This window comes from Cervus canadensis, chromosome 26, assembly GCF_019320065.1.
Source record: "Cervus canadensis isolate Bull #8, Minnesota chromosome 26, ASM1932006v1, whole genome shotgun sequence".
NCBI lineage: Eukaryota > Metazoa > Chordata > Mammalia > Artiodactyla > Cervidae > Cervus > Cervus canadensis.
In genome coordinates this window covers 32,426,635-32,453,947 of record NC_057411.1, presented here as the reverse complement: position 1 = coordinate 32,453,947, position 27,313 = coordinate 32,426,635, and the positions used below count along the sequence as shown (strand labels likewise).

Sequence of the window (27,313 nt, the reverse complement as noted above, 5' to 3'; positions counted from 1 at the left end):
GTGGGGAGTGGTGAAGTTGGGGCTGAAAAGCGGAGTGACATGTCTGCAAAGATTCAGCTTCACAGAAGGAGTGATTTCCACACAATCAAAATTATAGGTGTTCACTGAGCTCCACCTACATACAAGGCTTCCCAGTTGACAGTATGGGAGTTTTCTAAACAATCTACACTTTTCTAACTCAAAACCATGTAATGTTTTCCTCCAGTGAGTTCAGATTATATTTTGGGAAATAATGTAATATACAATTTTAAAACATTTCATTATTTAATGTGAAAAATAAATATGATGAAGAAGTTGGCAATTCATAACTAAATGTACAATAAGTGTTGTGGGCACTGAGCTCAGAATAGAGGAGAGAGAAAAATGTGATGGTTGTGAAAGGCCTTGAGCTAAACCCTAAAGACAAAATTTGGAAAGACAGTGAGGAAGAGAACTGATGTAAGAACCAGGAAAGTTGGAGTAGGATTAGGTCTTTTACTTGCTGAGTGAGAGCAAAGTTTGAATAGAAAACAGGGCAACAGAAGAGGTAGCTTTGCATTAGGTTGTGGAGGTTAACGCCAGGTCAGACATTTAGGCAGCATTCCCTGGGCCAATGGTTCTCAACCCGGGCTTCACATCACAATCTCATGGGAGCGCTAACAAAGTAAAAATGCTGTGCCCTGATGCCAAAGACTTTTATTTGGTTCACCTGCAATAGGGCCAGAAAATGATTTTTAGTTGCCTTTCAGGCAATTCTAACGTGCATTCATGGTTGGAAATCACATACCAAAGTCATAACAGACTTTTGAGCATCCAAGCAGAGATTTATCTGTTGTACTAGGAACATATTGATGAATGGATCAGAATGAGGTAAGCCTGGATGGGTTGAGGAGACTTGCATGATACCTACAGAAGCATCTATATCTCCCATCATTGCTTTAACAGGCAAATCTTTTTAGAATATCTAAGTCTATTTAGTGGTGGTAGTTCTTAGTACCCGTTAGGCACTTTGCCATATCCATAAAACAGCCTTGTTAAGTCAGTAGTAAACCCATTTTAAGACAGGTATCTGAGGGTCAGAACAGCCGAACAACTTGCCTGAGGATTCAGTAAGGGGAAGAAGCAGGAGTCGAAGCTGGTTTCTCTCATTCCAAAGCCACAGCTTTCTATTTATGTGCTGTACTTAGTCACTTCAGTCATGTCCAACTCTTTGTGACTCCATGGACTGTAGCCCGCCAGGCTCCTCTGTCCATGGGGATTCTCCAGGCAAGAATACTGGAGTGGTTTTCCATGACCTCCTCCAGGGGATCTTCCCAACCCAGGGATCAAATCCATGTCTTCCACATTGCAGGTGGATTCTTTACCATCTGAGCCACAAGGGAAGCCAAAGTGTAATAGCTTTCTATTATACCATGCAGCAAATCACCACCACATTTTAATAATTTAGCATGTAAACCTACACACAGTGCTGACACAGGGCAACTCTGGTATCATCAAGGTGCACCAAAGAGGTAAGAGTTATGACCCTGTTTCTACATGGGTTATGTTACAAAGTATACAAACAGGAAATGGAAATGAACACTGGAGTCATTTTAGTCAAGCAATCAAGGGCAGTAGTCTGGTTCAACCTCTCCATTGAAATAGTTGCATTTTCTCCAGAGTTTTCCAGAGATGTCTTTAAAAAGTCTTGTTTTCTTATCCTTTCCATTTTGTTTGTTCAGATGTGATTACCAAAAACAATTGTTTGAATGTTGACACTTTAATTTTAGTAAATTTTAGTAAAGTGGTTCTTGTTGGCATCAAGCATTCACTTAAATTTCTTTATAACCTGATTCATTGGTGCTATGAAGTATTTTTTAGTGCTAATGCCTTATAAAACATTTATATTGCATAAATATATATATGAAATATGATATGATAAATATGATATCATATTTCATATGATATATGCAATAAATATGATAATTGACACCTAGAATCTGCAACAAGGATGTCTAGAGTATTAAAAAGGAAAACGGTTTCATTGCAGAGGCAGCTTTGATGAACCCACCTCCAAGTTCTGTGTTGCTTGTGTGACAGAAGCATTCGATTACCTGCATCGACTAGGTATTATCTACAGAGACCTGAAACCAGAAAACTTAATTCTAGATGCTGAGGGCTATCTTAAACTGGTAAGACAAATTCTTATCCTGTGAGATATTTCTAAACATAAAGCTGTGATGTAGTTGCAATTCTCTCTTTTTTTAAACTTTTATTTTAAATTAAAAAAATGTTTATGTTTAATTGGTGGATAATTGTTTACAATGTTTGGTTGGTTTCTGCCATACAACAACGTGAATCAGTCATAAGTATACATATATCCCGTCCCTCTGGAGTCACTCTCCCACTCCACCCCCTGTGCCCCAGCCGTTCCCACTCCTCTGAGTTGACACAGGGCATCAGGCTGAGCTCCCTGTGTTATACACCAACTTCCCACTAGCCCTCTGTTTAGCACATTACCATGTGTATGTTTCAAATGCTAGTTTCTCAGTTTGTCCCACCCTTTTCTTCCCCCCACTGTGTCCACCAGTTGGTTCCCTATTCCTGCATCGCAGATAGGTGCATCAGTACCATTTTTGCAAAGCAATTATTTTTTAATTTTGATTCACTTGTTATTTTTACTTTGCGAGACATGACCTTTTGAATCAGCATACTTAACACAGGGAGCGATGTTACAAGTACATTCTTTCTAGCTTAGGAATTGAATGTTTCAAACCGCACCCCCCTCCCACTAGGATTCAGATAATAGAATTGTTTTAAAATTGGATTTTGTTAGCATATTAATGTTAGCATAAAATGTTACCATTTTAATGTTTGTTAGCATTCTTAATTTTTTATTGGAATATAGTTGATTTACAATGTTGCATTAATTTCTGCCGTAAAGTGAGTCAGTTATACATGCACATATATCAACTCTTTTTAGATTTTGTTCCCGTATAAGTCATTACAGAGTATTGAATAAAGTTCCCTGTGCTATTCAGTAGGTTCTTATTAGTTACCTATTCCACATATAGTAGTTGGTATGGGCTTCCCTGGTGGCTCAGACAGTAAAGAATCTGCCTGCAATGTAGGAGACCTGAGTTCCATCCCTGGGTCAGGAAGATCCCCTGGAGAAGGGAATGGCTACCCACTCCAGTATTCTTGCCTGGAGAATTCCATGGACAAACATGACTGAGCAACTAAAGCTTTCACTTTTTTTTTTTCATCTGTCAATCCCAGTCTCCCATTTTATCCCTCCCCTGCTTCCTGCCCTGGTAATCATGTGTGTTTTCTACATCTTTGACTAAGCTTCTGTTTTGTAAATAGGTTTATTTGTACTGTTTCTCTAGAGTCAACATACAAGCAATATAATGTGATATTTGTCTTTCTCTGACTTACTTCACTCAGCATGACAATCAGTAGGTCCATCCATATCACTGCCAATGGCTTTATTTTGTCCTTTTATATGGCGAAGTTATATTCCATCGTATGCATCTACCACACCTTCTTTATTCATTCCTCTGTTGATGGCCATTTAGGTTGCTTCCATGTCCTGAATTCTGTCAGTACCGCTGCAATGAACATTGGGGTACATGTATCTTTTTGAATTATGGTTTTCTTCAGATATATGCTCAGGAGTGGGATTGTTTGATCATAAAATAGGTCTGTTTTAGTTTTTTAAGGAATCTTCATACTGTTGTCCATAGTGGCTGTACCAATATACTCTCCCACCGATAGTGTAAGAGGGTTCCCTTTCCTCCACACCCTCTCCAGCATTTATTGTTTGTAGATTTTTTTGACGGTGACCATTCTGACCAGTGTGAGATGATACTTCATTATAGTGTGATTTGCATTTCTCTAATGATTAGTGGTATTGTACATCTTTTCATGTGCCTCTTGGCCATCTGTATGTCATTAGCATTTTTGTATAATGATTTTAAATAGGTTTTAGTAAATTTCTGCTACATAGAGGGATTGGCTGTGAGGAATAAGAAAAGAAGATAGTATGGCTTCTGTCCCAAGATAGCTACCATCTGAAGAAGGATAAAAGATACACATATGAATGTTGGTAGTTTAAAAAATATATTTTTAAATGATTCTAAGGTCAAGCAGGGTTGAGAATCAGAACACAAGTTCTGATTCTATAGGTCCCTTGGGAATAGAGACTTTCCTTGTCACGCATCTTTGTAATGGATACAATGCCTGACATGAAGCCCCTTGCATGTCACAAGACAGAAAAAAATGGTGCCATTCATGTAAACTGCTTTAGGTACAAAACTAAGAGAACTGCACGCTCAGTCGCTTAGTCATGTCTGGCTCTTTGCAACCCCAGGAACTACAGCCCACCAGGTTCTTCTGTCCATGGGAATTTTTCAGGCAAGAATACTGGAGTGGGTAGCCATTTCCTCTTCCAGATAACAGAACTGGGTGGTCATAATTGAGGAGAAAACAGGCATTTTGAACCTCAGCAGGGAACCCCATTAGGAGGGGGAACCCAGGCTGATTTTAACTGGGTCCATCTTGTCAGGAGCTCAAGGACATTAAACCATGCCTGAACTTAACATTTACAAAGATTTTAAAGATATTACAAAGATATTAAAAGTTTCTCATATCAGAACATTAATAATAGCTACCACTTAATGTATAAAGCTACTATGCTGAACATTTTGCAGTTAATATGTTTAACAATTGATGAGATAGGTTTTATCATCCACATGTTATAGTGTGCAGTTTAGCCTTAGGAATTAAATTTATTATGTGTAGTTGCTAAGTGATTTCTCTCCATAGGAAAGGAGTAAAGTAAGTTCTTTCCTGTGAAATCTGGCTAATTTCCAAGAAATATTTTGAATCGTTCAAGCTTTACTTTATCTATGAAAGACAGCTTTGAGAACTGGTGAGGTACTAACTCAAGGCCTTGATCACTTGTCTTCTTCACAATTCCTTCATTGGCTATGCCTCTTACAACTCTTTAGAGAAGCCTTTTGGAATATTCTAGAAGTAAAATCATCATGAGGGATGCAGATTATCCATTAAATTCATTCTTTTTTAATAGCTGTTTTTAAGAAATCGGGTATCATATTCTGCCTTTTAGGTATAGAGGTCTATAAGCATCTCTTCTGTAGCCATTGTAATCCATCCAGCTAACTCATTTGCCAACCAGCCAGATGAAGAGTAATAACTAAAGCTTTTAGAGATTAAAAAGTGTTGAATATTTCCATTTCTACCTATATATTAAGCTAGATATAATATGCTGAAATTCTCTTACTACAAAAAGTCTCAAGACTGGAAGAAACATGAAAAGCAGTATTATATGCGTGGCTGAGTTTATAAGACAACATTTGGATTCCCCTGAGGCTGAGAACCAAGCTTGGGCAGTAGTGAAGGGTGGAACTCAAACACTGAATCTCCTGTCTTGTGGTCACCCAGCAATCCTAGGTGGCCTAGAGAGGTTTTATTTTAGTTGCTGTACCCTCCGGGAACAGGAGACCAAGCTTTGGACCTGGGCAATGTGGGAAGTTGAATCAGAGTACATTGTCCAGAGCCAGGGATCATACGGATTGTGCTCTCAGAGAAACAGAAAGTAGAGGGGAAATCAGATTTCTAAAGGCAGAGTACATGCAAGAAGACATGCTTTTCTCATTATTGGGCTTTTGGTAGAGGAACCAAAGAGTCTCCTCTAAGAATACTTGGCCATAGGCTGGCTTTCATGGAGTTTTGGGTGCCCAGTCTTTCAGGATGGAAATGCCCAAGCAAAAATTTAAATGAAAAGGGAGCCATGTTGGTAACATGACCAAGTTTCCAGGAATCAAAGTATCTTCTCTCTGGAAGAATGTTCTCTCAATTTAAGATACAGAGAATTCCCAGAGATGAACTTCCAGGGAATATAAACTCATGCCAATAAAATAAAATAAAAATATGTGTGAGGCAATAAGGTGCCAGGAGCATTATTTCACAGGAATGTAAGAGTCTGATAAATTGAAGTAATCAGATACAAAATGTAAAACAAATGTGTCTAAGTCTTTTAAAAGTAAGAGAGGAACTAACAAATGAGTAAGGAACAGAACCTCTCAAAAAAGATCTAACGTGTTTAGAAAAAAAATAGCAAATAAAACTTCTATTAAGAAATTCAGAATATCATAATTGAAATTAAATATTAAATGGAATTTTCATTAATGGTGGAATAGCTTGCATTGGACTAATCTTGCTGAGGTTAATTATGATACATGTATAAAAGTGTGTGAAAACATTAGAGACCAACGAGAAATAGACATTCAAACTTTGGAAAAAAGGGACAACACTGGGTGAAATCCACATTAATACATCTGTTCATTTCAAAGCACTCCTTGCTGTATAAGATATGGAGGATAAACCTTTAGTTAACATTGTATCTAACAGTGAAATATTGAATATTTTCTATTTAGATTGTAAACAAAACAAGATCATTTTCTTTCACCAGTTTTTTCAGCATTGTAACAGATCTTAGCAAAATAAATGAAACACAAAAAAGAATTGAAAGGCCAAAAATTAGGAAGGAAGAAACTACCTGTCTTTATTTGAAGACAACATGATTGTTTATGTAGAAAAGCATGAAGAATCTACCAGTAAATTTTGGAAAGGAAAAATAAATTAAGCAGGATTATAGGTACAAAGTCAATATACAAAAAAAAATTATTAAATAATTTTTATGTGCTAGCAGTAAATATTCAAGAATGAAATTAAAATGCCATTTGTAATATCAAAAATTATTGAATACATTTAATGTATAAGACCCCTACATTGAAAAATACAAAATTTTGTTGACAGAAAACTAGCTAATGGTAAAATACACTATGTTCATAAATTGTATAACTCCATAGTTGATAAGATGTTCAGTCTCCTCCAATTGATCTACATATTTAAGGCCATTGCGATAAAAAGTGGAACAGCCATTTTTAGAAATAGAGATATTTATTCTAAAATTTACCAAAAAATGCAATTTAGGCAAGTCAATAACCACTTTGAAAAAAGAAGACTAGAAGAGGAATTTATAATAACTGATGATATTATAAAGCTCACTATAAAGCTGTATAATCAAGGCAGTATGATAACAGTCTAAGGACAAATGGCTTAATCTAACAGAATAAAGTCCAGAAATAGACATATATAGTTAAATGATTCTTGGAAAAGGATGAAAGGCTAGTTTTCTCAACAAGTATTGCAGAAACAATTGGATATACATTGCAACAGAAAAGGAACATGACTTTCACTTTACATTATATAAAAAAATTAAATCAAGCTAGATCATGGACCCATAAAGCTTCCAGAAGTAAATGTAACCATAAGGTGATATCTTTACAACATGGAATAGTTAGAGATTTCTTAGAACACAAATAGCATAGAGTGGGTGGCTTAAACAACAATTTATTTAGTTGTGGAGGCTGGGAAGTTCAAGGTCATGGTGTTGGCTGATCTGATATGTGGTCAAGGCCAACTTCCTGGCTTATAGACAACTGTCCTCTCTCTTCTTTGCATGGAGGAGAGGAAGAGAGAGAGAGAGTGCTCTCTTCTGTCTCTTCTTACAGAGCTACTAGTTCCTTCATGAGGGTTTCACCTCATGACCTAATTAGCTCCCAAGGGCTGTACCCTCAGTTACTATCACACTGAGGATTAGGGTTTCAATGTACAAATTTGGGGGGATGGGGCACAATCATGTAGTCCTTAATAATTAGGCTTCATCAAAATTAAAACATTCTCAACATCAAAATACATTGTTAAGAAAATGAATAGTCATACCACAAACTGGTGGAAAATACTTGCATGTATCATTACATGACAAAGGACTTGTATCCGGAAATATATAAAAAACTCGATAATAAAAGACAATCCAATTTGTAAAAAATGATCAAAGATCTTGAAAAATTATAAGGGAAGACATAAGAATGGTCAATAAGTAATATCAATAGTCATTAGGAAAAGCAAATTAAAACTATAAGGATGTGCCATTTCATACCCACTAGAATACCTATAATTTTAAAGATTGACAATACTAAGTGTTGGTGAGGAAATTTTCCTAAATTTCTAGTAGGAAAACAAAATTAGAAAACTGTTTAAAGAATAGTTTGTCAGTTTCTCATCGAGTCAAACATACACCTATTCTATGACAAGAAATTCTATTCCTTGGAAGAAATTTCACTCCTTGGTATTTATCCAAAAACATTGAAATAATGTTTTAAAAATTTTGGACAAGAATCTTCATAACAGCTTTTTCCTGAAAGTCCCAAATCAGAAAGAGCCACAATAATCATCACCAATTGAATGTATAAATGTATAGTAGTGCATTCATTAACTGAACTCTTCTCAATAGTATAAAGCAATGAATTAGTATGGACTTCCTTGTGGCTTGACTTCCCTGGTGGCTGAGATGGTAAAGCATCTGCCTACAATGCAAGAGACCCGGGTTCATTCTACGGGTTGGGAAGAACTCCTGGAGAAGGAAATGGCAACCCACTCCAGTGCTCTTGCCTGGAGAATCCCATGGACGGCGGAGCCTGGTAGGCTACAGTCCATGGGGTCGCAAAGAGTCGGACATGACTGGGCAACTTCACTTTCTTTCACTTTCATTTTCCCTTGTGGCTCAGAGACCTGGGTTCTATCCCTGGGTTGGGAGGATCCCCTGAAGAAGGGAAAGGCTACCCACTCCAGTATTCTGGCCTGGAGAATTCCATGGACTGCATAGTCCATGAGGTCGCAAAGAGTTGGACACAACTGAGTGACTTTCACTTTCAACTTTTCAACAATGAATTAGTATAGGTAACAACATGAATAAATTTTTAAAATCATGTTGAGCAAAAAGAAGACAGATACAGAAGACTAGCCTCTATTAGCCTCTTTATGATTACATTTATTGAAGTTGTAGAATAGATGGTAGAAATTACCACAATGGTAGCCTCTGGGAGGATCATTTGACTGCAGAAGGGCAGGAGGGAACTTTCTGAGATAATGGGAATGTCTGTCTCTTGACCATATGGTGGTTGTGGTTACAAGACCATAATCTGCATCAAAATTCAATGAATTGTACTCCCCAAATCTGTACGTTTTATTGCTTATAAATTATACATCAATTTGAAAAATAGAAAGGTTAAATAGTAGATGATTCACAAGTAAAGAGAAAAAACAGTGAATTGAAAGGTAAAATTTCAGAATAAAGCATAGAGGCTCAAAAAGATGGGAAGAAACAGAAATGAAGAGACTTGGAGAATAGATTGAGAAGTTCTTAAAATGTTCAATTGGAGTCCAAGATAAAAATATAGAGAATGAGAGAAAAGTACTTAAAGAAATAATGGCTGAGAATTTTCCAGAAATTATTTAAAATAAAAAAGACCATTCAGGTAAAATAAGTCCAACAAATCCCAATGGAGACAAATTGTATTTATTGTAGATTCTGCTTTTGCATAACAGATCACTCCAAAATTTAATGGCTTAAAACAAGAAGAATCCTGGTTGAACTCTCACAGTTTCTGCGGATCAGGAGTTTGGGAGTGGTTCAACTGGGTGGTTCTGACTTAGGGTCTCTCAGGAAGTTTCTGTCAAGTTTCTGTCAAGTGTTGGCTGGGGCCACAGTCACCTGGAGGCTTGACTCAGACTAGAGGATCTGCATTCAAGGTGACTCACTCCTCTGGCTGGCAAACTAGTGTTGGCTGTTAGTTGGGGACCTTAATTCTTTTCTATATGAATCTTTCTCTTTCTGGATTGAACGTCCTCGAGGCATTGGTTCTGGCTTTCCCCAGGATGAGTCATTTGAGAGACCTAGGAATAGCTACACTGCCTTCCAAGACTCAGAGTCACATTGGCACTTCCCTCTGTCTTCCGTTGGCCACATGGGGCCAGCCTGATTCACTGTGAGAAAGGTCAGCTCTGAATACCAGGAGAAGGGGATCACTGAGGCTATCTTGGATGTTGGCTATTATAATATGGTGCAGAACCAAAACTAAGAGAAAGTTTAAAAGCTATCGAAGAGAAATAACAGTTTGCACATAAAGGAGTAAAAATTATACTTTCAGTTGACATCTCAACAGCAACCATAGCAACCAGAATGCAATGGAATAATATCTTAAAATTTCGAGAGAAAATAACCAACAAACTTGACTTACAAATCCAGAGAAATTATCTTTCAAGAGGGGTGAAATAAAAATAAAAATCTTTTTAAACAAAGATAAAGAGTGTTAACCACCTACATCCAAAGCATGTGCTTAAGGGAGATGGAAAATCCCTGATGAAAGGTTTGAGATGTAGTAGGGCGTGGTAACTATAGCAAAATGGTAAACATGTGATTATATTTTTCCAAATTATGCTATAATGTATTATCACTACTATGTAGTATTTAAAGTGAGAAAATGCTAAATAACTGAAAAATAGCAGCGTGTAAACTGAGAGTAGGTGTAATTGGAATCAAAGTGGAAGAAGATGTCAATCATTTTAAAAGAAGGCAACAAAGGAGAACAGGAAGCCTAGAAAAAAAATCAAAGAGAAGACACAATCTGAAAGGAGAAAGAAATCTAATGTATGTAAATAGACTTCACTGTTTAGATAAAAACCAAACACTGCCAAATAGATTTCAAAAATAAAAGTCAGCTACATGAGGTTTATAAGAGACAGACCAGAACATGACAAGCCAGACAGGTTGAAATAAAAAGGATAGAAAAGAATGTTTCTGGGAAATATTCAACAAATTGAAAAGCAGGTTTCATTATGCCGGTATCAGGGAAGAAGTGTTTCTAGAGATAGAGAGGGTTACCATATGATGATTAAGGGTTCATTTTACCATGATGATGTAAAAATCCTGATCTTTCAATTATCTATGAAAATGCTTCAAAAGTAAGAAGCTGAATTTGACAGAACTCGTAAGGAGAAATGAACACCTGTAGGAAAATATGACTATACCTCTCACAGAAATTGAAAGAACATTCAGACTGAAAATCACTAAAACTTTAGAAGATGTGTACAACACGATTAATCAACTTGATATAATTGATTTGTAGAATATTGTTCCCAATATTTAGAGGATGCCATTTACCACGTTTGATCATACACTGGGTCATCAAGCAAGTTTCAGCAAAAAAAAAAAAAAGAAATTGGGCTGGCAGCACTTCTTCTGCTAAAAGGTTCCTGAGGGGGTTGCAGTAGAGATGAGGGCAGTACAGTCTAGTGGTCTAGTGCCCAGCATATCAGGAATGCACATCTGGGTGGACACTGGGCAGCCCAGACTTAGACATTAATGAACTTGAGGATGAAAGACTCCTTAAAGGATGACCTTGGCCTTATTCTTCAAATTTTAATAAGTGGCATTTTCATCTCCTCATTTCTTAGCAGTATCAGTGAGAGGTCAGATATCTAAGGACTGTAGTAAAGAAAGGCTTCCCCCCATCCCTAGCAAAGACTAACCAGCTAAAGCCTGGAAGAAAGACCTAAGTAGGAAAAAGGTCTGGATTCTCAAAGTGTCTCTCTAGAGACTACAGAGGCTTGCTCTTTGGTTTTAATTACAGAGAATGTGTTTGTATGAGGAATGAAGACTTTACTCTTCTTCCCTGATTCATGATTGAGAATGCCACCCTGGTTCATTCCCACAAGGAGCCCATGTGGTCCAATCTGTCTCCATCGGGAAAAATACTAGGTGGAGATTAAGGATTAGCAGATACTACTAATGGACCGAGGAGATTCTTACATCACTAACTCTTATCTGTCCATCCAATATTTTCCTAAATTTTTCTTTCAAGGCCAAAGGAGAGCCCTTGAAGGCAATCATGATCGAGTCCTCCTTCTGGTTATCATGAATGATTCAGAGGTGATGCTAAGATGTAGGACAGTATTTAAAGAATTAAAAAATGACCTTGTTCTCAACCCAAGCAGAATTTGTACAGTAGCTAGCCTTCTGCAGGAAAAAACTTGTATGGAGTAGCTAGCCTTCTGCAGGAAAAACTTTGTTGTAATACAATAAATTTCAGCTGTCCTTCATCAATAAATGTTCTGTATGATTATGCTGTTTAACTCATTTGAGTAATACACCTCATGTGAACACAGAATACCTTAATCTTATTTCTGTTGAGTATTGTATAAGAAAACACATTAAATGTTGGTATTATTACCTATTTATTTATGATCTTTCTGCCCCTCTTCCCTGATTGCCTCATAATGACAGACTGTGCTGCAGTATTTACTGCTAGACTTAGTACACTGCTTAGCATAGAAGAATGAAGGAAAGGCCCATGAGGCAGTTTGCTCCTCACTCCCAAAATAAGAACATAAAGGTTTTGTTCAGTGACATCAAAGTATGTAAGATAAAAATCAATAACAAAATTTAAAACTCAGGAAGAAACCACTAAAAAAATTCATCTTGTTGGAATTTTAAGGATATTTCAAAATAATTCAAGGATCAGTGGAGAGATTTTAACAAGATTATAGAACCAAGTTGCACAATAGAGAATACTCCATATCAACACATATGTGTTGCAACTAAATGGTAATGGGAATAATGTTTATAACTTTTCATGTTTCAAGTAGGAAATAAAGAAGGCTAAAAATGAACTAAATATGCATTCAACTTAAGAAGATGGAGAAGGGGGAAAAAGAAAAGAGAAGGAAAAAATGAAGAACATGAATTAATTAAACATAAAATAAAAGGATACAGAACCAGAATGTTTTGGAAAGACTAAAAAAACTAACTGTGAAAATACTGAACAAATGAAAAAGAGAAGTATTACAGATAAATGCTGTTATGAGTGAACATGACTATAGTTATAGCAGAGATTTACATGGATTAGAAATTACTTGAGCAACTCTGTTGCTATATATAATACAGTATAAGTGTGTGTATATGTGTGTGTTAAGTTACCTCAGTAGTGTCTGACTCTTTGTGACCACATGGACTTTGTACCCACCAGGCTTGTTTGTCCATGGGATTCTCCAGGCATGAATACTGGAGTGGGTTGCCATGCCCTCCTCCAGGGAATCTTCTCAACCCAGGGGTCGAACCAGCATCTCTTTTGTCTTCCGCGTTGGCAGGGGAGTTCTTTACCACTAGCGCACCTGGGAAACCCTAATATAGTACACAGTATATATAAATGGTTGGGGCCTGTGAGAGTTCTCGTCCTGGTTTGCAGATGGCCATCTTCTCTGTGTCCTCACATGGCGGAGAGAGAGATGGATCATCTTTCTTGTGCTTTTTTTCCTAAGGGCACAAATCCCATTCATGAGGGCCTCACCCTTATGACCTGATTCCTCCTCCAGATATCATCATAGTGAGGACTGGAGTTTCAAGAGGAATTTTAGAGAGACACAAACATTCAGTCCATAACGCGTGAGATCTAGAAAATTTACTTCAAGGATTTTCAATATGAATCTTATGCAGATTCTTTAGAAAACAGTGAAAGATAATTTCCATCTTATTCTATAAAGCTAGTGTAAACTTGATTCTTCAAACAAAATGCCTAAGGAAGGCAAATAAATGTCCAATCTCACCCATGAATTTAATGGAAAACATAAGCAAAATATTAACAAACTGAATACTACAATTAATACAAATCATAACTAAGGCTGGCTGTATCTCAGGAAAGCAAGCATTGCTTTTAACATTAAAAATTTTATCTAACCAAGTCACCACTTAATAGATTAAAAAAGAAAAATAATTATGTATAATAATTACCTCAATAGCTACAGAGACAATTTTGATATTTCTACATTCAGTCATGATACATTCTCTTAGCAAACTAGGAAAAGAAATAAATTGTATTAGTCCAATGAAAGATAGGTAACAAAAATTTACAGTAACCATAATGATGAAACAGTTGAAGTTATGCTTTTAAAAGTCAGTGGTATAAGTACTTCTGTTCAGTATTTTACCAGAGGTTCTACCCAGTGCAGTCAGATATAGATAAAATTAAAAGAAAGATCAGAACATAAACAATAAAACCTATTTTCCCATGTGACATGATTAACTGTAGAAATCCAGAATATAACAGCAAATTATCAGAATTTAGCAGAAAGTTCAATATGGTTGCTAAATGTAGATTAATAAAGCAAGATCTCAGTGTATTTTTAAATACCAGAAGCATAGTTGATAAATAGGAATGCAAATGCCATTTACAAAAGGCATAAATATATATATATATTTATATCATATAAATAAACTATGTATCTAGGAATCAATCTGGCAAAATGTGTAGAAGCTTATACAAAGTCATAGAAAGATACTAAAAGACCTAAAATAATAGATTCATTCTCTCTTCTTTTGGGCACAGAGCTAGAGAGCATCCTCCCCCACCCGCCGCCTTTTGTATGGCTCGTTGTGATGGTATTTCATAGTTCTGTCTCATGAAATGTGAGCTGACCTACTGGGCACCACCTTCAGACCTGCGCTGATGGTGTGTGGTACAGCTGACTTCTGTTCAGTCTTTCTGGCTTGTGACCAATGAACACAGCCGACTGGAGGTTGGCAGAGCCCTCAGATGGAAGGAGTCTGTGTCCCTAAACCACTACTTGGAGATTTCCCTACTGCTCAGGAAAACCCATTATGTGAGGAAGAAGGAAATTAATGTAGAGTTTAAGGATTATACTTTCTTGATGTTTGTTGCTGTGGCTAGCATTACCCTCACTCACTCAGAAAGATGTACTAAGTTTAAAAATAGGAGAAGTCAACATTCTAAAGGTATTGATAGTTTCCAAAAGGATCTGCAGATTGGATCCACTTCCAGTGGAATTCCAGGAGAGCTTTCCCTGAAGCTTGGCAAAAGCTGATTTTTGAGTTTATACAGACTGACCAAGGGCCAAGAACAGCGAAGACATTTCTGAGGGCAGATGAGAACGTGGGGGAGGGGAACTCTCTTTGATATCAGAACAAATTATAATGCTCTAGCTCAAATTAGCAGGGCAGCGATGCAAGTTAAAACCACGATATAATATGGTCTATAAACCACTAGGCCATTCAGGTATAACCTAAATCAATCCCTTATGATTATACAGTAGAAGTGAGAAATAGATTTAAGGTTTTAAGATCTTAAATAGATTTAAGATCTGATAGACAGAGTGCCTGATGAACTATGGATGGAGGTTTGTGACATTGTATAGGAGACAGGGATCGAGACCATCCCCCAAGAAAAAGAAATGCAAAAAAGCAAAATGGCTCTCTGAGGAGGCCTTACAAATAGCTGTGAAAAGAAGAGAAACAAAAAGCAAAGGAGAAAAGGAAAGATATACCCATTTGAATGCAGAGTTCCAAAGAATAGCAAGGAGAGATAAGAAAGCCTTCTCCAGTGATCAGTGCAAAGAAATAGAGGAAAACAATAGAATGGGAAAGACTAGAGATCTCATCCAGAAAATTAGAGATACCAAGGGAACATTTCATGCAAAGATGGACTCAATAAAGGACAGAAATGATATGGACCTAATAAAAGCAGAAGATATTAAGAAGAGGTGGCAAGAATACACAGAAGAACTGTACAAAAATGATCTTCACAAGCCAGATAATCACGATGATGTGATCACTCACCTAGAGCCAGACATTCTGGAATGTGAAGTCAAGTGGGCCTTAGGAAGCATCACTACAAACAAAGCTAGTGGAGGTGATGGAATTCCAGTTGAGCTGTTTCAAATCCTAAAAGATGATGCTGTGAAAGTGCTGCACTGAATATGTCAACAAATTTGGAAAACTCAGCAGTGACCACAGGACTGGAAAAGGTCAGTTTTCATTCCAATCCCAAAGAAAGGCAATGCCAAAGAATGCTCAACCTACTGCACAATTGCATTCATCTCACACGCTAGTAAAGTAATGCTCAAAATTCTACATTCAAGCTGGTTTTAGAAAAGACAGAGGAACCAGAGATCAAATTGTCAACATCTGCTGGATCATCAAAAAAGCAAGAGAGTTCCAGAAAAACATCTATTTCTGTTTTATTGACTATGCCAAAGCCTTTGACTGTGTGGATCACAATAAACTGTGGAAAATTCTCAAAGAGATGAGAAATACCAGACCACCTGACCTGCCTCTTGAGAAACCTGTATGCAGGTCAGGAAGCAACAGTTAGAACTGGACATGGAACAACAGACTGGTTCCAAATAGGAAAAGGAATATGCCAGGGCTGTATATTGTCACCCTGTTTATTTAACTTCTATGCAGAGTACATCATGAGAAATGCTGGGCTGGAAGAAGCACAAACTTGAATCAAGATTGCCAGGAGAAATATCAATAACCTCAGATATGCAGCTGACACCACCATTATGGCAGAAAGTGAAGAAGAACTAAAGAGCCTCTTGATTAAAGTGAAAGAGGAGAGTGAAAAAAGTTGGCTTAAAACTCAACATTCAGAAAACTAAGATCATGGCATCAGGTCCCATCACTTCATGGGAAATAGATGGGGAAACAGTGGAAACAGTGGCTGACTTTATTTTTGGGGGGCTCCAAAATCACTGCAGATGGTGATTGCAGCCATGAAATGAAAAGATGCTTACTCCTTGGAAGGAAAGTTATGACCAACCTAGATAGCATATTAAAAAGCAGAGACATTACTTTGCCAACAAAGGTCTGTTTAGTCAAGGCTATGGTTTTTCCAGTAGTCATGTATGGATGTGAGAGTTGGACTATAAAGAAAGCTGAGCACCATAGAATTGATGCTTTTGAACTGTGGTGTTGAAGACTCTTGAGAGTCCCTTGGACTGCAAGGAGATCCAACCAGTCCATCCTAAAGGAGATCAGTCCTGGGTGTTCATTGGAAGGACTGACGTTGAAGCTGAAACTCCAGTGCTTTGGCCACCTGATGCGAAGAGCTGACTCTTTGGAAAAGACCCTGATGCTGGGAAAGACTGGGGGCAGGAGGAGAAGGGGACGACAGAGGATGAGATGGTTGGATGGTATTACCGACTCAATGGACTTGAGTTTGGGTGAACTCTGGGAGTTGGTGATGGACAAGGAGGCCTGGCGTGCTGCGGTTCATGATGTCGCAAAGAGTTGGACACGACTGAGTGGCTGAATTGACTGATATAATACTTAGTAGCTTATTTGCTTATGTCCGACTCTTTGCAACCCCACGGACAGTAGCCTGCCAGGCTTCTCTGTCCATGGGTATTCTCCAGGCAAGACTACTGGAGTGGGTTGCCATGACCTCTGCCAGGGGATCTTCCCAACCCAGGGGTTGAATCCAGGTCTCCCACATTGTAGGCAGATTCTTTACCATCTGAATCACCAGAAAAGCTTATCAGTTCAGTTCAGTTCAGTTCAGTCACTCAGTCGTGTCTGACTCTTTGCGACCCCATGAATTGCCGCATGCCAGGCCTCCCTGTCCATCACCAACTCCCGGAGTTGACTCAAACTCATGCCCATCGAGCAGAAAAGCTTATAGGTGGCTTTAAAGAAAATATTTAAATGAAAGTTGATGTCACTAAAGCATGGTGAGGATATAGGGCAATAGGAACGCTTAAACATTACTGCTGATGGAGTTGCTTATATAGTATCTAAGGAAATTAACTTGAAAATGTGTAATGAAGTTGAACATAGAATATCATTGACCCAGAAGGTCTACCTTACACATGTCCAGTAAGCAAGATGGGAAATGATGCTAACAGAAACTTTTCTTTGTGATAACACACTAACAGATATAAGACAAATTTCCATCTATGGCATCTTGATGGGAAATCATTTTTCAAGAAAATTTAGAGCATTTATAGCATATTCTTTCAATGGTGTATGATACAGCAGTATAAACATACTCCCATGTGGGCTCAATTCAAAAATACAGTTTTAAGTGAAAAAAGGCAGTTTGTTCAAGAATTGATAAGATTTATCTAAAAATTTTTTAAATTATAACTGTATATCATTCTCCAGTATTTTAGCCTGGAGAATCCCATGAACAGAGGAGCCTAGTGAGCTACAGTCCATGGGGTTGCAAAGAGTTGGACATGACTAAAGCAGCTTATAGAAGTATAGACTGGATCATGTAAGGATAATTAGATATGTGGGAAAATTAGAAGTGAAGGCAAGCAAATGATAAACACAAAAATCAGGGTGACCTCTTGGCAAGGGGTAGGAGGACAGTGTGATAGGAGAACATGTGACTATTCTCCTGGTGATGGACACAGGGGTGTTTTTATTTTCATGCATTAAAACTTGCATATATGCCACATTATTTTATATGTGTCAAGTATTTCCGAACTTGAAAACTAAAGTAATCATTGACTCTCACTGTATCCTTTTTTTTTTTTTGGACACTGTATCCTTTTTGCCAGACTGTTATTAGCTGTACTTATTAAGTGACGGTGAAGCTTATCCCACCAATGTGCTTAACATATGTTGTTCCTTTTCCCTTAAAAATCTACTTACTCATGAATTTACATATAATGGAAAGGTTACTTTGGACCCTGATTACAGTCTCATCTCAAGTTTCCATAACCTCCCTAGACTTTCATTTTGTCATCTTTAACATCGGCATATAGTCACTAATTCGTTTTTGGTGAAGATTATGCAAATACATCATATTGAAACATGTTAAGGGTTATTGCTCCATTCAGATTCTTTCACCAAATACATGTTGAACATCTGTTGTGCTACAAATGCCGTAAGGGGTAAAAAAATTATTAGAATGCGATGCCTCTCCCCAAGGAGCTAGATTTATTCCCAGGCAACTAGAAGATGGTGCTGAAGGGGAGGTCATTGTGGAACAGAATCTGTTAAAGAACTGCATAAGAGAAAGGAATTGGTTTTGTAAATTCAAGGAAGGTTTCAAAGAGGCAGCATCATGTGAGATGAACCTCCAGTGATTTTATTTTTATTTGGCTGAGTCAAGTCTTAGTTGTGACACAGGGGATCTTAGTTGCATCATGTAGGATCATTCATTGCGGTCCACGGACCCTCTAGTTGTGGCATGCAGGCTCCAGAGCACTGGGGCTTAGTTGCTTCGAGGCAGGGGGGCTCTTAGTTCCTTGACTAGGGATTGAACCTGTGTCCCCTGCGTTGCAAGGTAGATTCTTAATCACTGGACCACCAAGGAAGTCTGCAGTTTGATTTTTTTGTTTGCTCTCATGTATGCAAAGCACCCGATTATCCTTTCTACTTTTGACTAAGCACTCTTAAGTCTTTCAGGGGAGTCATCAGAGCTCCAGAAAGAATGGGATGTTGCTGTGAAAGACTCCTGCATCCCATACTTTTGCCTCTCTAACCCGCTGTTGCCTCAGTGGAATCTGTCCACTCTTGTCCATTTCAGTGGATGGACCTTAGTATCACAAGAACACGAAATCCTCTTTGGTTATTGGTGGACAGAATAAACAGATTCCATTTTACCCTTGTCTAGACTTGGGCAAAAAAAGTGCCCTGAAAATGCCACATAAATATTTTTTTGGGAATGTTGTGTCCCATGAATCATCTGGCTTAATTAGACTGGTCATTTTGTATCCTTTTTTTTATGTGACCAAAAGAACCAATATCTGACAAATTTTCTATCCCGGAGAGAAACTTCTGGGAAAAAGCTAGCCCTTACTGGATACCAGCTCCAACATGCCACAGTGCTAATTTTTTTCTTTCTGAATGAATCAATCATTGCTGTAGGTATAGAAACATCCTAGAAACTTCTGGTTTATTAAAATCTTCAGAGGCAATGTTTTTAAGCTTTCTTTGTAATGTTAAGTTGCCTTTCATAATGAGAATTTAATAGTGACAAGGGAAAACCTGAGTCTAGCTTCTCCAGAGATTCTTCTTAAAAGCTCAGTTCTGGTAAGAAAAAAAAGATTTTTTAAAAAGAGGCGGTCTCTATTTTCTTTTCTTCTAGAATGATCCTTTTGAAACATTAGTCATGTCATGCACACCTCTTCTCTTAATCCTCCAATGGCCTCCTAGGAAAAAAGTCTGAAGTTCTTTCTGTGGTTTACTGGGCCACTCCACAATTTTGCCCTCACTTCCTGCCTCTTTTCCTCACACACTATGGCCCAGCCACAGTGGCCTTCTTGCCAATCCTTGATCTTCACCACGCATGTTCCCGAAGGCTAGGGCCTTGGTGCTAGCTCTTTATCTGTCAGGATCACTCTTGCTCAGATTTTTTACAGAGCTCTCATTTTTATTTCATGCAGATTTCTGCTCAAATCTGCATAAATGCTTCCTGCCCAGAGAGGCTTTTCCGATCACCCTATTTAGAGTGTAATTCATATTGATCTCAGTACCTGTTTATATGTTTCTCCATAGCATATGTCACTATCTGGTAATATTATGTATGCTATTATATATTGTCAGAATTTTAATTGAAGTATAGTTGATTTACACTGTTGTGTTAGTTTCAGGTGTATAGCAGAGTCATTTTGGTTTTTTCAGATTCTTTTCCCTTGTAGGTTATTATAAAATTTTGAGTAGAGTCCCCTGTGCCACACAGCAGGGAACTTACAGGGAACTTGTAGGGAACAGTAAGTAGGTCCTTATTGGTTATATGATAATATATTTTCATTTATGTTTTCTTCCTTTCTCTTAAATGTAAACTCTAAGAAGATTGGGGACTTTGTCTGTACCCTAGTGTTTGGTACATAGTGGTTTTCAATAAATATTCCTTGAATAAAGGAAAGAACTTACATTTCTGTTGCCTAGAAGAGAAAGGGTTAAAGGAAAGTTTGAGGCTTTTTGATGGTATCCATGCTGATTCAAGACAGAGGTAGTGTGGGTTTTTATAGAAAATACACAGAGCGTCACATCAGAAGATCTGGGAACTTCTGTTTGGCACCTCGCTTCAGAAAGGTCTGAGTGTCGATTTTCTCCAACCAGATGGTTTAGACTAAAGCTGATAAGATCAAAGGAGATAGAGAAAGTAGGAAATTTTCATAAATCTTAAATTTTAATGTAATTACTGTCATCTCTTTCAGTCAGTATGTAAGTACAAAAGCAAAACCAGATACTCAAATTAAAATGTATCACTTTTAAAAATGTATCTTCAGTATCTAATGAACTTTCAGTCATCATTAAAAGGAAAACTTACTTGCAATTTAAAAATGAGTTGAAAGACTGTTATAAAACAACAAAATATAATATTTCCATATGCACTCGTGAAAATGCAGTTATAAGCATTGTTTTCTTGCCTCCTAAATTTGTCTTTAAAAAATTAGCTAGGATTTTCACACTGGTTCTTCCTCTCAGGAGTAAGTAGATATGCTAGTCTCAGCAAGTTGCAAATTTTAATTTCATAATATTCCCAGCCATCTCTTAGGTATAATCATTGTGAGTCCTTTTGGGTAGATGAAAGAAAACAGTTAAAACCTGCTTCAAATTAGGTTGTTTAAATTCTTTCTCATAAGGAAATATTAGGAAAAATTTCTAATACATAACAAAAAGCATTAGTAAAAAGATCAATTTCTAAGAGATTTTTAAAAGTAAGACAAATATTTTAAATATTAATACTTGGATAAAGAAATGAGGGCTGGATTTTATAGTTGGCTGATTCATGTTTTTTTTAGATGAGGGCCTATTTTGATGTTAACCTGATTTATTTAATTTTTTTTCATCAAGATTACTGCCATATTATTGAGATAGTCCATGTGTAATGAAGCTATTAAAATGTGCATGTTGAAGCCCAGGTATAATTTGTGTGTGTTTACTTGGAGGAGGTGGAGGGTGGTTTTACTAAAATAATGTCTGTATGTATTTGGAGATGAAAGGTACAGGCAAAGTCACCCCTGTGGAAGGAAACCAACTGTTTGTTTTGCAGGGCAGGACTTCATATACACAGCCTCGATTCAAAGAGTGGGTCTTCTGTGCTCCAGTCTTTTTTCCAGTCCTTATTCTGTGCACAGAATTCCTTGAATAGAGTCTCAGAGAAGTCAAGGGACTTATTCTGAAAAGACAGATGAGGGCAGTGCCCATACATCACCCTGGGAGAGTTCCCAACCCTCGGTCAGCACTGAGCTCAGATGTCAGCTCCTAATGGCATCTTCCCCAGCCATCTTCTCCCTGATGTTCCAGAAGTCCATGTCTTTGGGCTCTCTGAGTTTATACCTTGCATCAACTTCTGTATCATGTCTCACGTGGCATTTTATTAATCATGTCTGTTTAAGCAATCCCAGTACTCCGAAGTTCTTTTAGTCCACTTTGTATCTATAGCACGGAGCTCGGCCATTAAGTGCTAACTGTATTTTTTCAGAATAAATAAGTTAATCCAAGTGCTACCCATCACCCACCACCCTGAGAGGGACTGAGGGTGTCAGAGTCCAGCCAAAGTTGAGCTGGGATGGTCCTGGCTTTTACTTCCAACTCCCAACATTTAGAAGGTGCAGGCATTGTGCACAAAGGTTTTTCAAGACTGTCTAGAATTTTAAGCCCTTTTTTTCCTCAACAATGGTTCCTTTTCCAAATCCTCAATTTCCTTTTATGATATGAAGTGCAAAAGGGTCAGTCCCTTCCCCCTTCTCTTCTTTTCCTAATGAATACCACTGTTGATAATGAAAATTACTTGTCTGCTTGCCCTGAACTTCACCTTGGTTGCAAGGATCTCCCCTTCCTAAAGGGCTTCCCAGGTGGCACTAGTGGTAAAGAAGCCACCAGCCAATATAGGAGCCGCAAGAGATGCAGGTTCCATCTATGGGTTGGGAAAATCCCCTGGAGAAGGAAATGGCAACCCACTTCAGTATTCTTACCTGAGAAATCCCATGGACAGAGGAGCTTGGTGGGCTACATACCAATCCATGGGGTCTCAAGGAGTTGGACACAACTGAGTAAGCACAGTACACAGCCCCTTCCTAAACCAACCCTCTAGTCCTTGAGGAGTGCTGGGTGTAGAGATGTGTGCAGGGGACGTTCTCGAGTGTAATGAGGTTTACCCTGACTCTGAATGAGAGGGTCAGTGTGTGTGTGTGTGTGTGGTGTGAAGGGGAGGGTGGACGCAAAGAAAGAAGACTGAAGAAGTGAAGGTGAAAGTTGCTCAGTTGTGTCCAACTCTTTGCAACCCCAACTATACAGTCCATGGAATTCTCCAGGCCAGAATACTGGAGTGGGTAGCCTTTCCCTTCACCAGGGGATCTTTCTATCCCAGGGATCGAACTGAGGTCTCCCACATTGCAGGGGGATTCTTTACCAGCTGAGCTATCAGGGAAGCCCCTCAGAAGTTAAAGGGAGCCTTAAAGAGGAATGTGAGTTTTACAATCTCTGAAGATTTATTTGATCTTCTTTTCCAGGTTGACTTTGGATTTGCTAAGAAAATAGGATCTGGACAGAAAACATGGACGTTCTGTGGAACTCCAGAGTACGTAGCTCCGGAAGTCATTCTCAATAAAGGACATGACTTCAGTGTGGATTTTTGGTCCCTGGGAATTCTAGTATATGAGCTCCTAACGGGCAAGTAAGTACCTTCAAGTTGTGTTCAACCTCTTCTTCAGAGAACTGCAAAAATAACTTACTCATGATAATATATACATATTATACATATTAATTATATATATTAATATAATATATAATATATTAATATTATATAAATTATATAAATATATAATATATTTAAATATATTATATATTAATATATATTATATATATAATAGATATATAAAAGAATTTAACATTTTGGAGGTGTTTTTGATTAGGCATGATGCCTTTTCCTCTTCACGTTGTGTCCTATATAGCATGCTTTCTAGGTTATAAAATGGTGAAAATATTCAGGAAAGTACAGCAAAGGAGTACAAAACTGCTATAGTTTACCTGGAAGGGCTTCCCAGGCGGCACTTGTGGTAAAGAACCCTCCTGCCAATCCTGGTGACAAAGTGACAGGAGTTTGATCCTTGGATTGAAAGGATCCCCTGGAAGAGGGCATGGCAACCCACTCCAGTATTCTTGCCTGGAGAATCCCATGGACGACAGAGCCTGGGAGGTTACAATCTGTAGGGTCACAAAGAGTAGGACACAACTGAAACGACTTAGCACTCATGCATGTGCCTAGAGGGGTAAGGCCTGTTGTTATAGATACTATATTAAGTATAATTAATACATAACTGTATGCTTTTATATTAAGTATAATTAATACTTCACTATAACTTCACTATATTAAGTGAAAGTTTTGGGACTCCATCATCAAAATAAGAAAGAGAATTGAAGTTGTGGGCTGTTATTATTTCCTCATATATTTTTTTCAGTTGAGAAAATAGCAGATGTATTTCCATTAAATCCATTGATCAATTAAATTTAGCCATATTCTTCCCATCTTCCCAATAAATCATTAACCAGAAATGCTAAGAGAAGAAAGCATTGCTGGATTTAAATTTTAATCCCCTTGTCAACTGCTTTCTAGAGGTGCTAATGAACAGAGGCAAGACACAGCAGGAGTTTTACAAGTTAAAATTGGATTGTCATTCCTGAAGTGATAAAAAGCTATATAGTAATGAGTGTGGGATCCCAAATAGTCATGCCTGCACACACACACTTATACACATATGTGCACAAACACATATTACCTCACATTTGTAAAGCCTTTGACGGCTTACAAAGCACTTACATCTGTTTTATCTAGTTTTGTTTTCACAAACTTATGTGGAAGTTAAAGCAGGAATTTTTGTTATCTTAAGGTTTAAATTTGTATTATGATTATTTTATGATTTAAATGTTATGGATTAGAAGACTGGGTCAGAGATCTACTCACTAAGACCAGGGATTTAATCTCAGGTCTTCTGACTCCAAATAAGACACGTTTTTTATTAAACACATGTGCCTTATACAAATGAGATTTTAGTATAATGCATGGATGTACCCACAGCACTCAGGTCAGTTTTCTGCCTCCATTTATCATTAACTGATTTGGTCATCCTTTTAAGCCTTTGCAACCAAATATCCTCAGCCTTGATTTCAGGGAGGATTTGCATATGGAACAGCGTAAGAGATGCTGGAATGAGCCCAGTTCAGGGGATTCGAGGCTCAACACATACTTTACCAAAGGAGAGTTTCCTGGAATCTTCTTGAACTTTATACACTGCAAATTTCAGTATTGGATTATGTGTGGCTCTGTTCTTTATCATTGTCTGCATGAAAGATTATTTTATATTATCTGTAACATCAAATATTTTCAAATATTCATTGCTTAAGATTTTGAAGGGAAGAAGAGAAAAATGTCCTGGTAGTCATTCAGAGAGAAAATTGCTTAAGGTCTCAGGACACAAGGCTTTCTATCTCAAGAATTGGTTTTCTTGTCTCTGGAAAATAAGTCAGCTGCATTTCTAACAGATAGATGACGGCTCTTGTAGGTACCTGGAGAATATACATTTCAGTCTTCATCAACTGGAATACATTGTTACAAGAAGCGTGGAAATAAAGTGAGGGAATAAGAAAGGGGGAATGATTCTCAATAATTTGGAATTGTCAAAATGGTCTTGAGTTGTCCTAAAGAAGTTGAGAGTGGGGAATGGGTGGGAAGGAGATTCAAGAGGGAGGGGGACGTAAGTATACTTACAGCTGATTCAAGTTGTTTTACAGCTTGTACAACCAACACAATATTATAAAGCAAGTATCCTCCAATTAAAAATAAAATAAAATATGAAAAACAAGTTGAGAAATCATTTTTATAAAGCTTTTCTGGGATAGGGTATGGGGACAGTTCATTTTAAATGCCCTAAAATCAGGAGGTAAATGAAGATAAGAAAAGGACTGAAAAACCAAACCAAAACAAAACACAACCTACTTGTGAATATATAAATAAGTTGAAGATGTTAGAGCATTGTTTTTTGTTTCCTACATCTTTTTATTTATGAGTGAAACATAGATTATTGAAAAGTCGGTGCACCAAACTTGTTTCTAGTTTATTACAAAGAGTGGGAGCTCTCAGTATCCTACCGTCTAAGGCGTGACTAATATACGGCAGAGTTGTTTGTGAAAATCATCTTTAATTTTCAATAATTAAATGACGCAACAGCATAGGTATGAAAGTGTTTTTAAAAGCAGAGTCTGTGCATTAACATGTTACCCAAATTTAGTGGTTCGTTCCCAATGCTTTCTTTTTTAAAAATTATTTATTATAATTAGAGACTAATTACCTTACAATATTGTAGTGGTTTTTGCCATACGTCGACATGAATCAGACATGGGTGTACATGTGTCTCCTTGTGTCAAACCCTCGCCCACCTCCCTCCCCATCCCATCCCTTTGAGTTGTCCCAGTGCACCAGCTTTGAATGCCCTGTTTCATGCATTGAACTTAGACTGGTCATCTGTTTCAGATACATACGTGTTTCAATGCTGTTCTTTCAAATCATCCCACCCTCACCTTCTCCCACAGAGTTCAAAAAGTCTGTTCTTTATATCTGTGTCTCTTTTGCTGTCTCACATACAGGGTCATCATTACCATCTTTCTAAATTCTACATATATACACTGATATACTGTATTGGTGTTTTTCTTTCAGACTTATTTCACTCTGTGTAATAGGCTCCAGTTTCATCCACCTCATTAGAACTGACTCGAATGCATTTTTAATAGCTGAATAATATTTCATTGTGTATATGTACCACAACTTTCTTATCCATTCACCTGCTGATGGACATCTAGGTTGCTTCCATCTCCTAGCTATTGTAAACTTTCTTACTCATTGTTGCAACAGTTGCCCTGAAATACTCTCTTTTCTGTCCCCAGTGTCTGTTGCTGGATTCTTGTCATCCTGACCTCAGGTCACTTCAGTCCTTGACCTGTTTTCTACCTATTCACTCCTTGGGTGATAATATCAAGTCCCCTGGCCATAAATGCTGTCTAAGGACTCCTCAGAACCACACCTCCAGCCCTAGTCTCGTCCCTGAATGCCAGACTCCTAAGTTCAACTGTTTGCTTAGCATCTCTATTTGGATGTTCAAGACACAACTTTTGATTCTCTTCTTCATAACCTGCTCTGCATCCTGTACTCCCAGCCCACTCCAGTCTTAGTAAAAATAGCTCAATTCCATAGATCAAAACGCTTTGTGCTTAGTTGCTCAGTCACTCAGTTGTGTCCGACTCTTTACGACCCCATGGACTATAGCCCACCAGGCTCCTTTGTCAATAGGGATTCTCCAGGCCAGAATACTGGAGTGGGTTGCCATGCCCTTCTCCAAGGGATCTTCCCAACCCATGGGTTGAATCCAGGTCTCCTGCATTGCAGGTGGATTCTTTACAATCTGAGCAACCAGGGAAGCCCAAGAATATTGGAATGGGTAGCCTATTCCTTCTCCAGGGGGTCTTCCCGACCCAGGAATCGAACCAGTGTCTCCTGCATTGCAGGTGGATTCTTTACCAGCTGAGCTACCAGGGAAACCCTCAAAGCACTTTAGCATCATTCTTGAATCCTTGCTTTCTCCTGCATACCACATTCACCCCATTAGCAAATCCTGT

General features: G+C 37.9%; 1 protein-coding gene across 3 annotated transcripts in view; it reads left to right on the top strand.

Annotated features, from left to right (window-relative positions):
* Nucleotides 1-27,313, top strand: part of PRKG2 (protein kinase cGMP-dependent 2) — a 113,073-nt gene that overhangs the window by 70,395 nt on the left and 15,365 nt on the right. For all 3 annotated transcript variants that reach the window (XM_043448062.1, XM_043448060.1, XM_043448063.1), the window contains 2 exons: nt 2,009-2,150; nt 23,158-23,321. In XM_043448062.1, the coding sequence (XP_043303997.1) occupies nt 2,009-2,150; nt 23,158-23,321 (306 nt within the window). The remainder of the gene's footprint in view (nt 1-2,008; nt 2,151-23,157; nt 23,322-27,313) is intronic.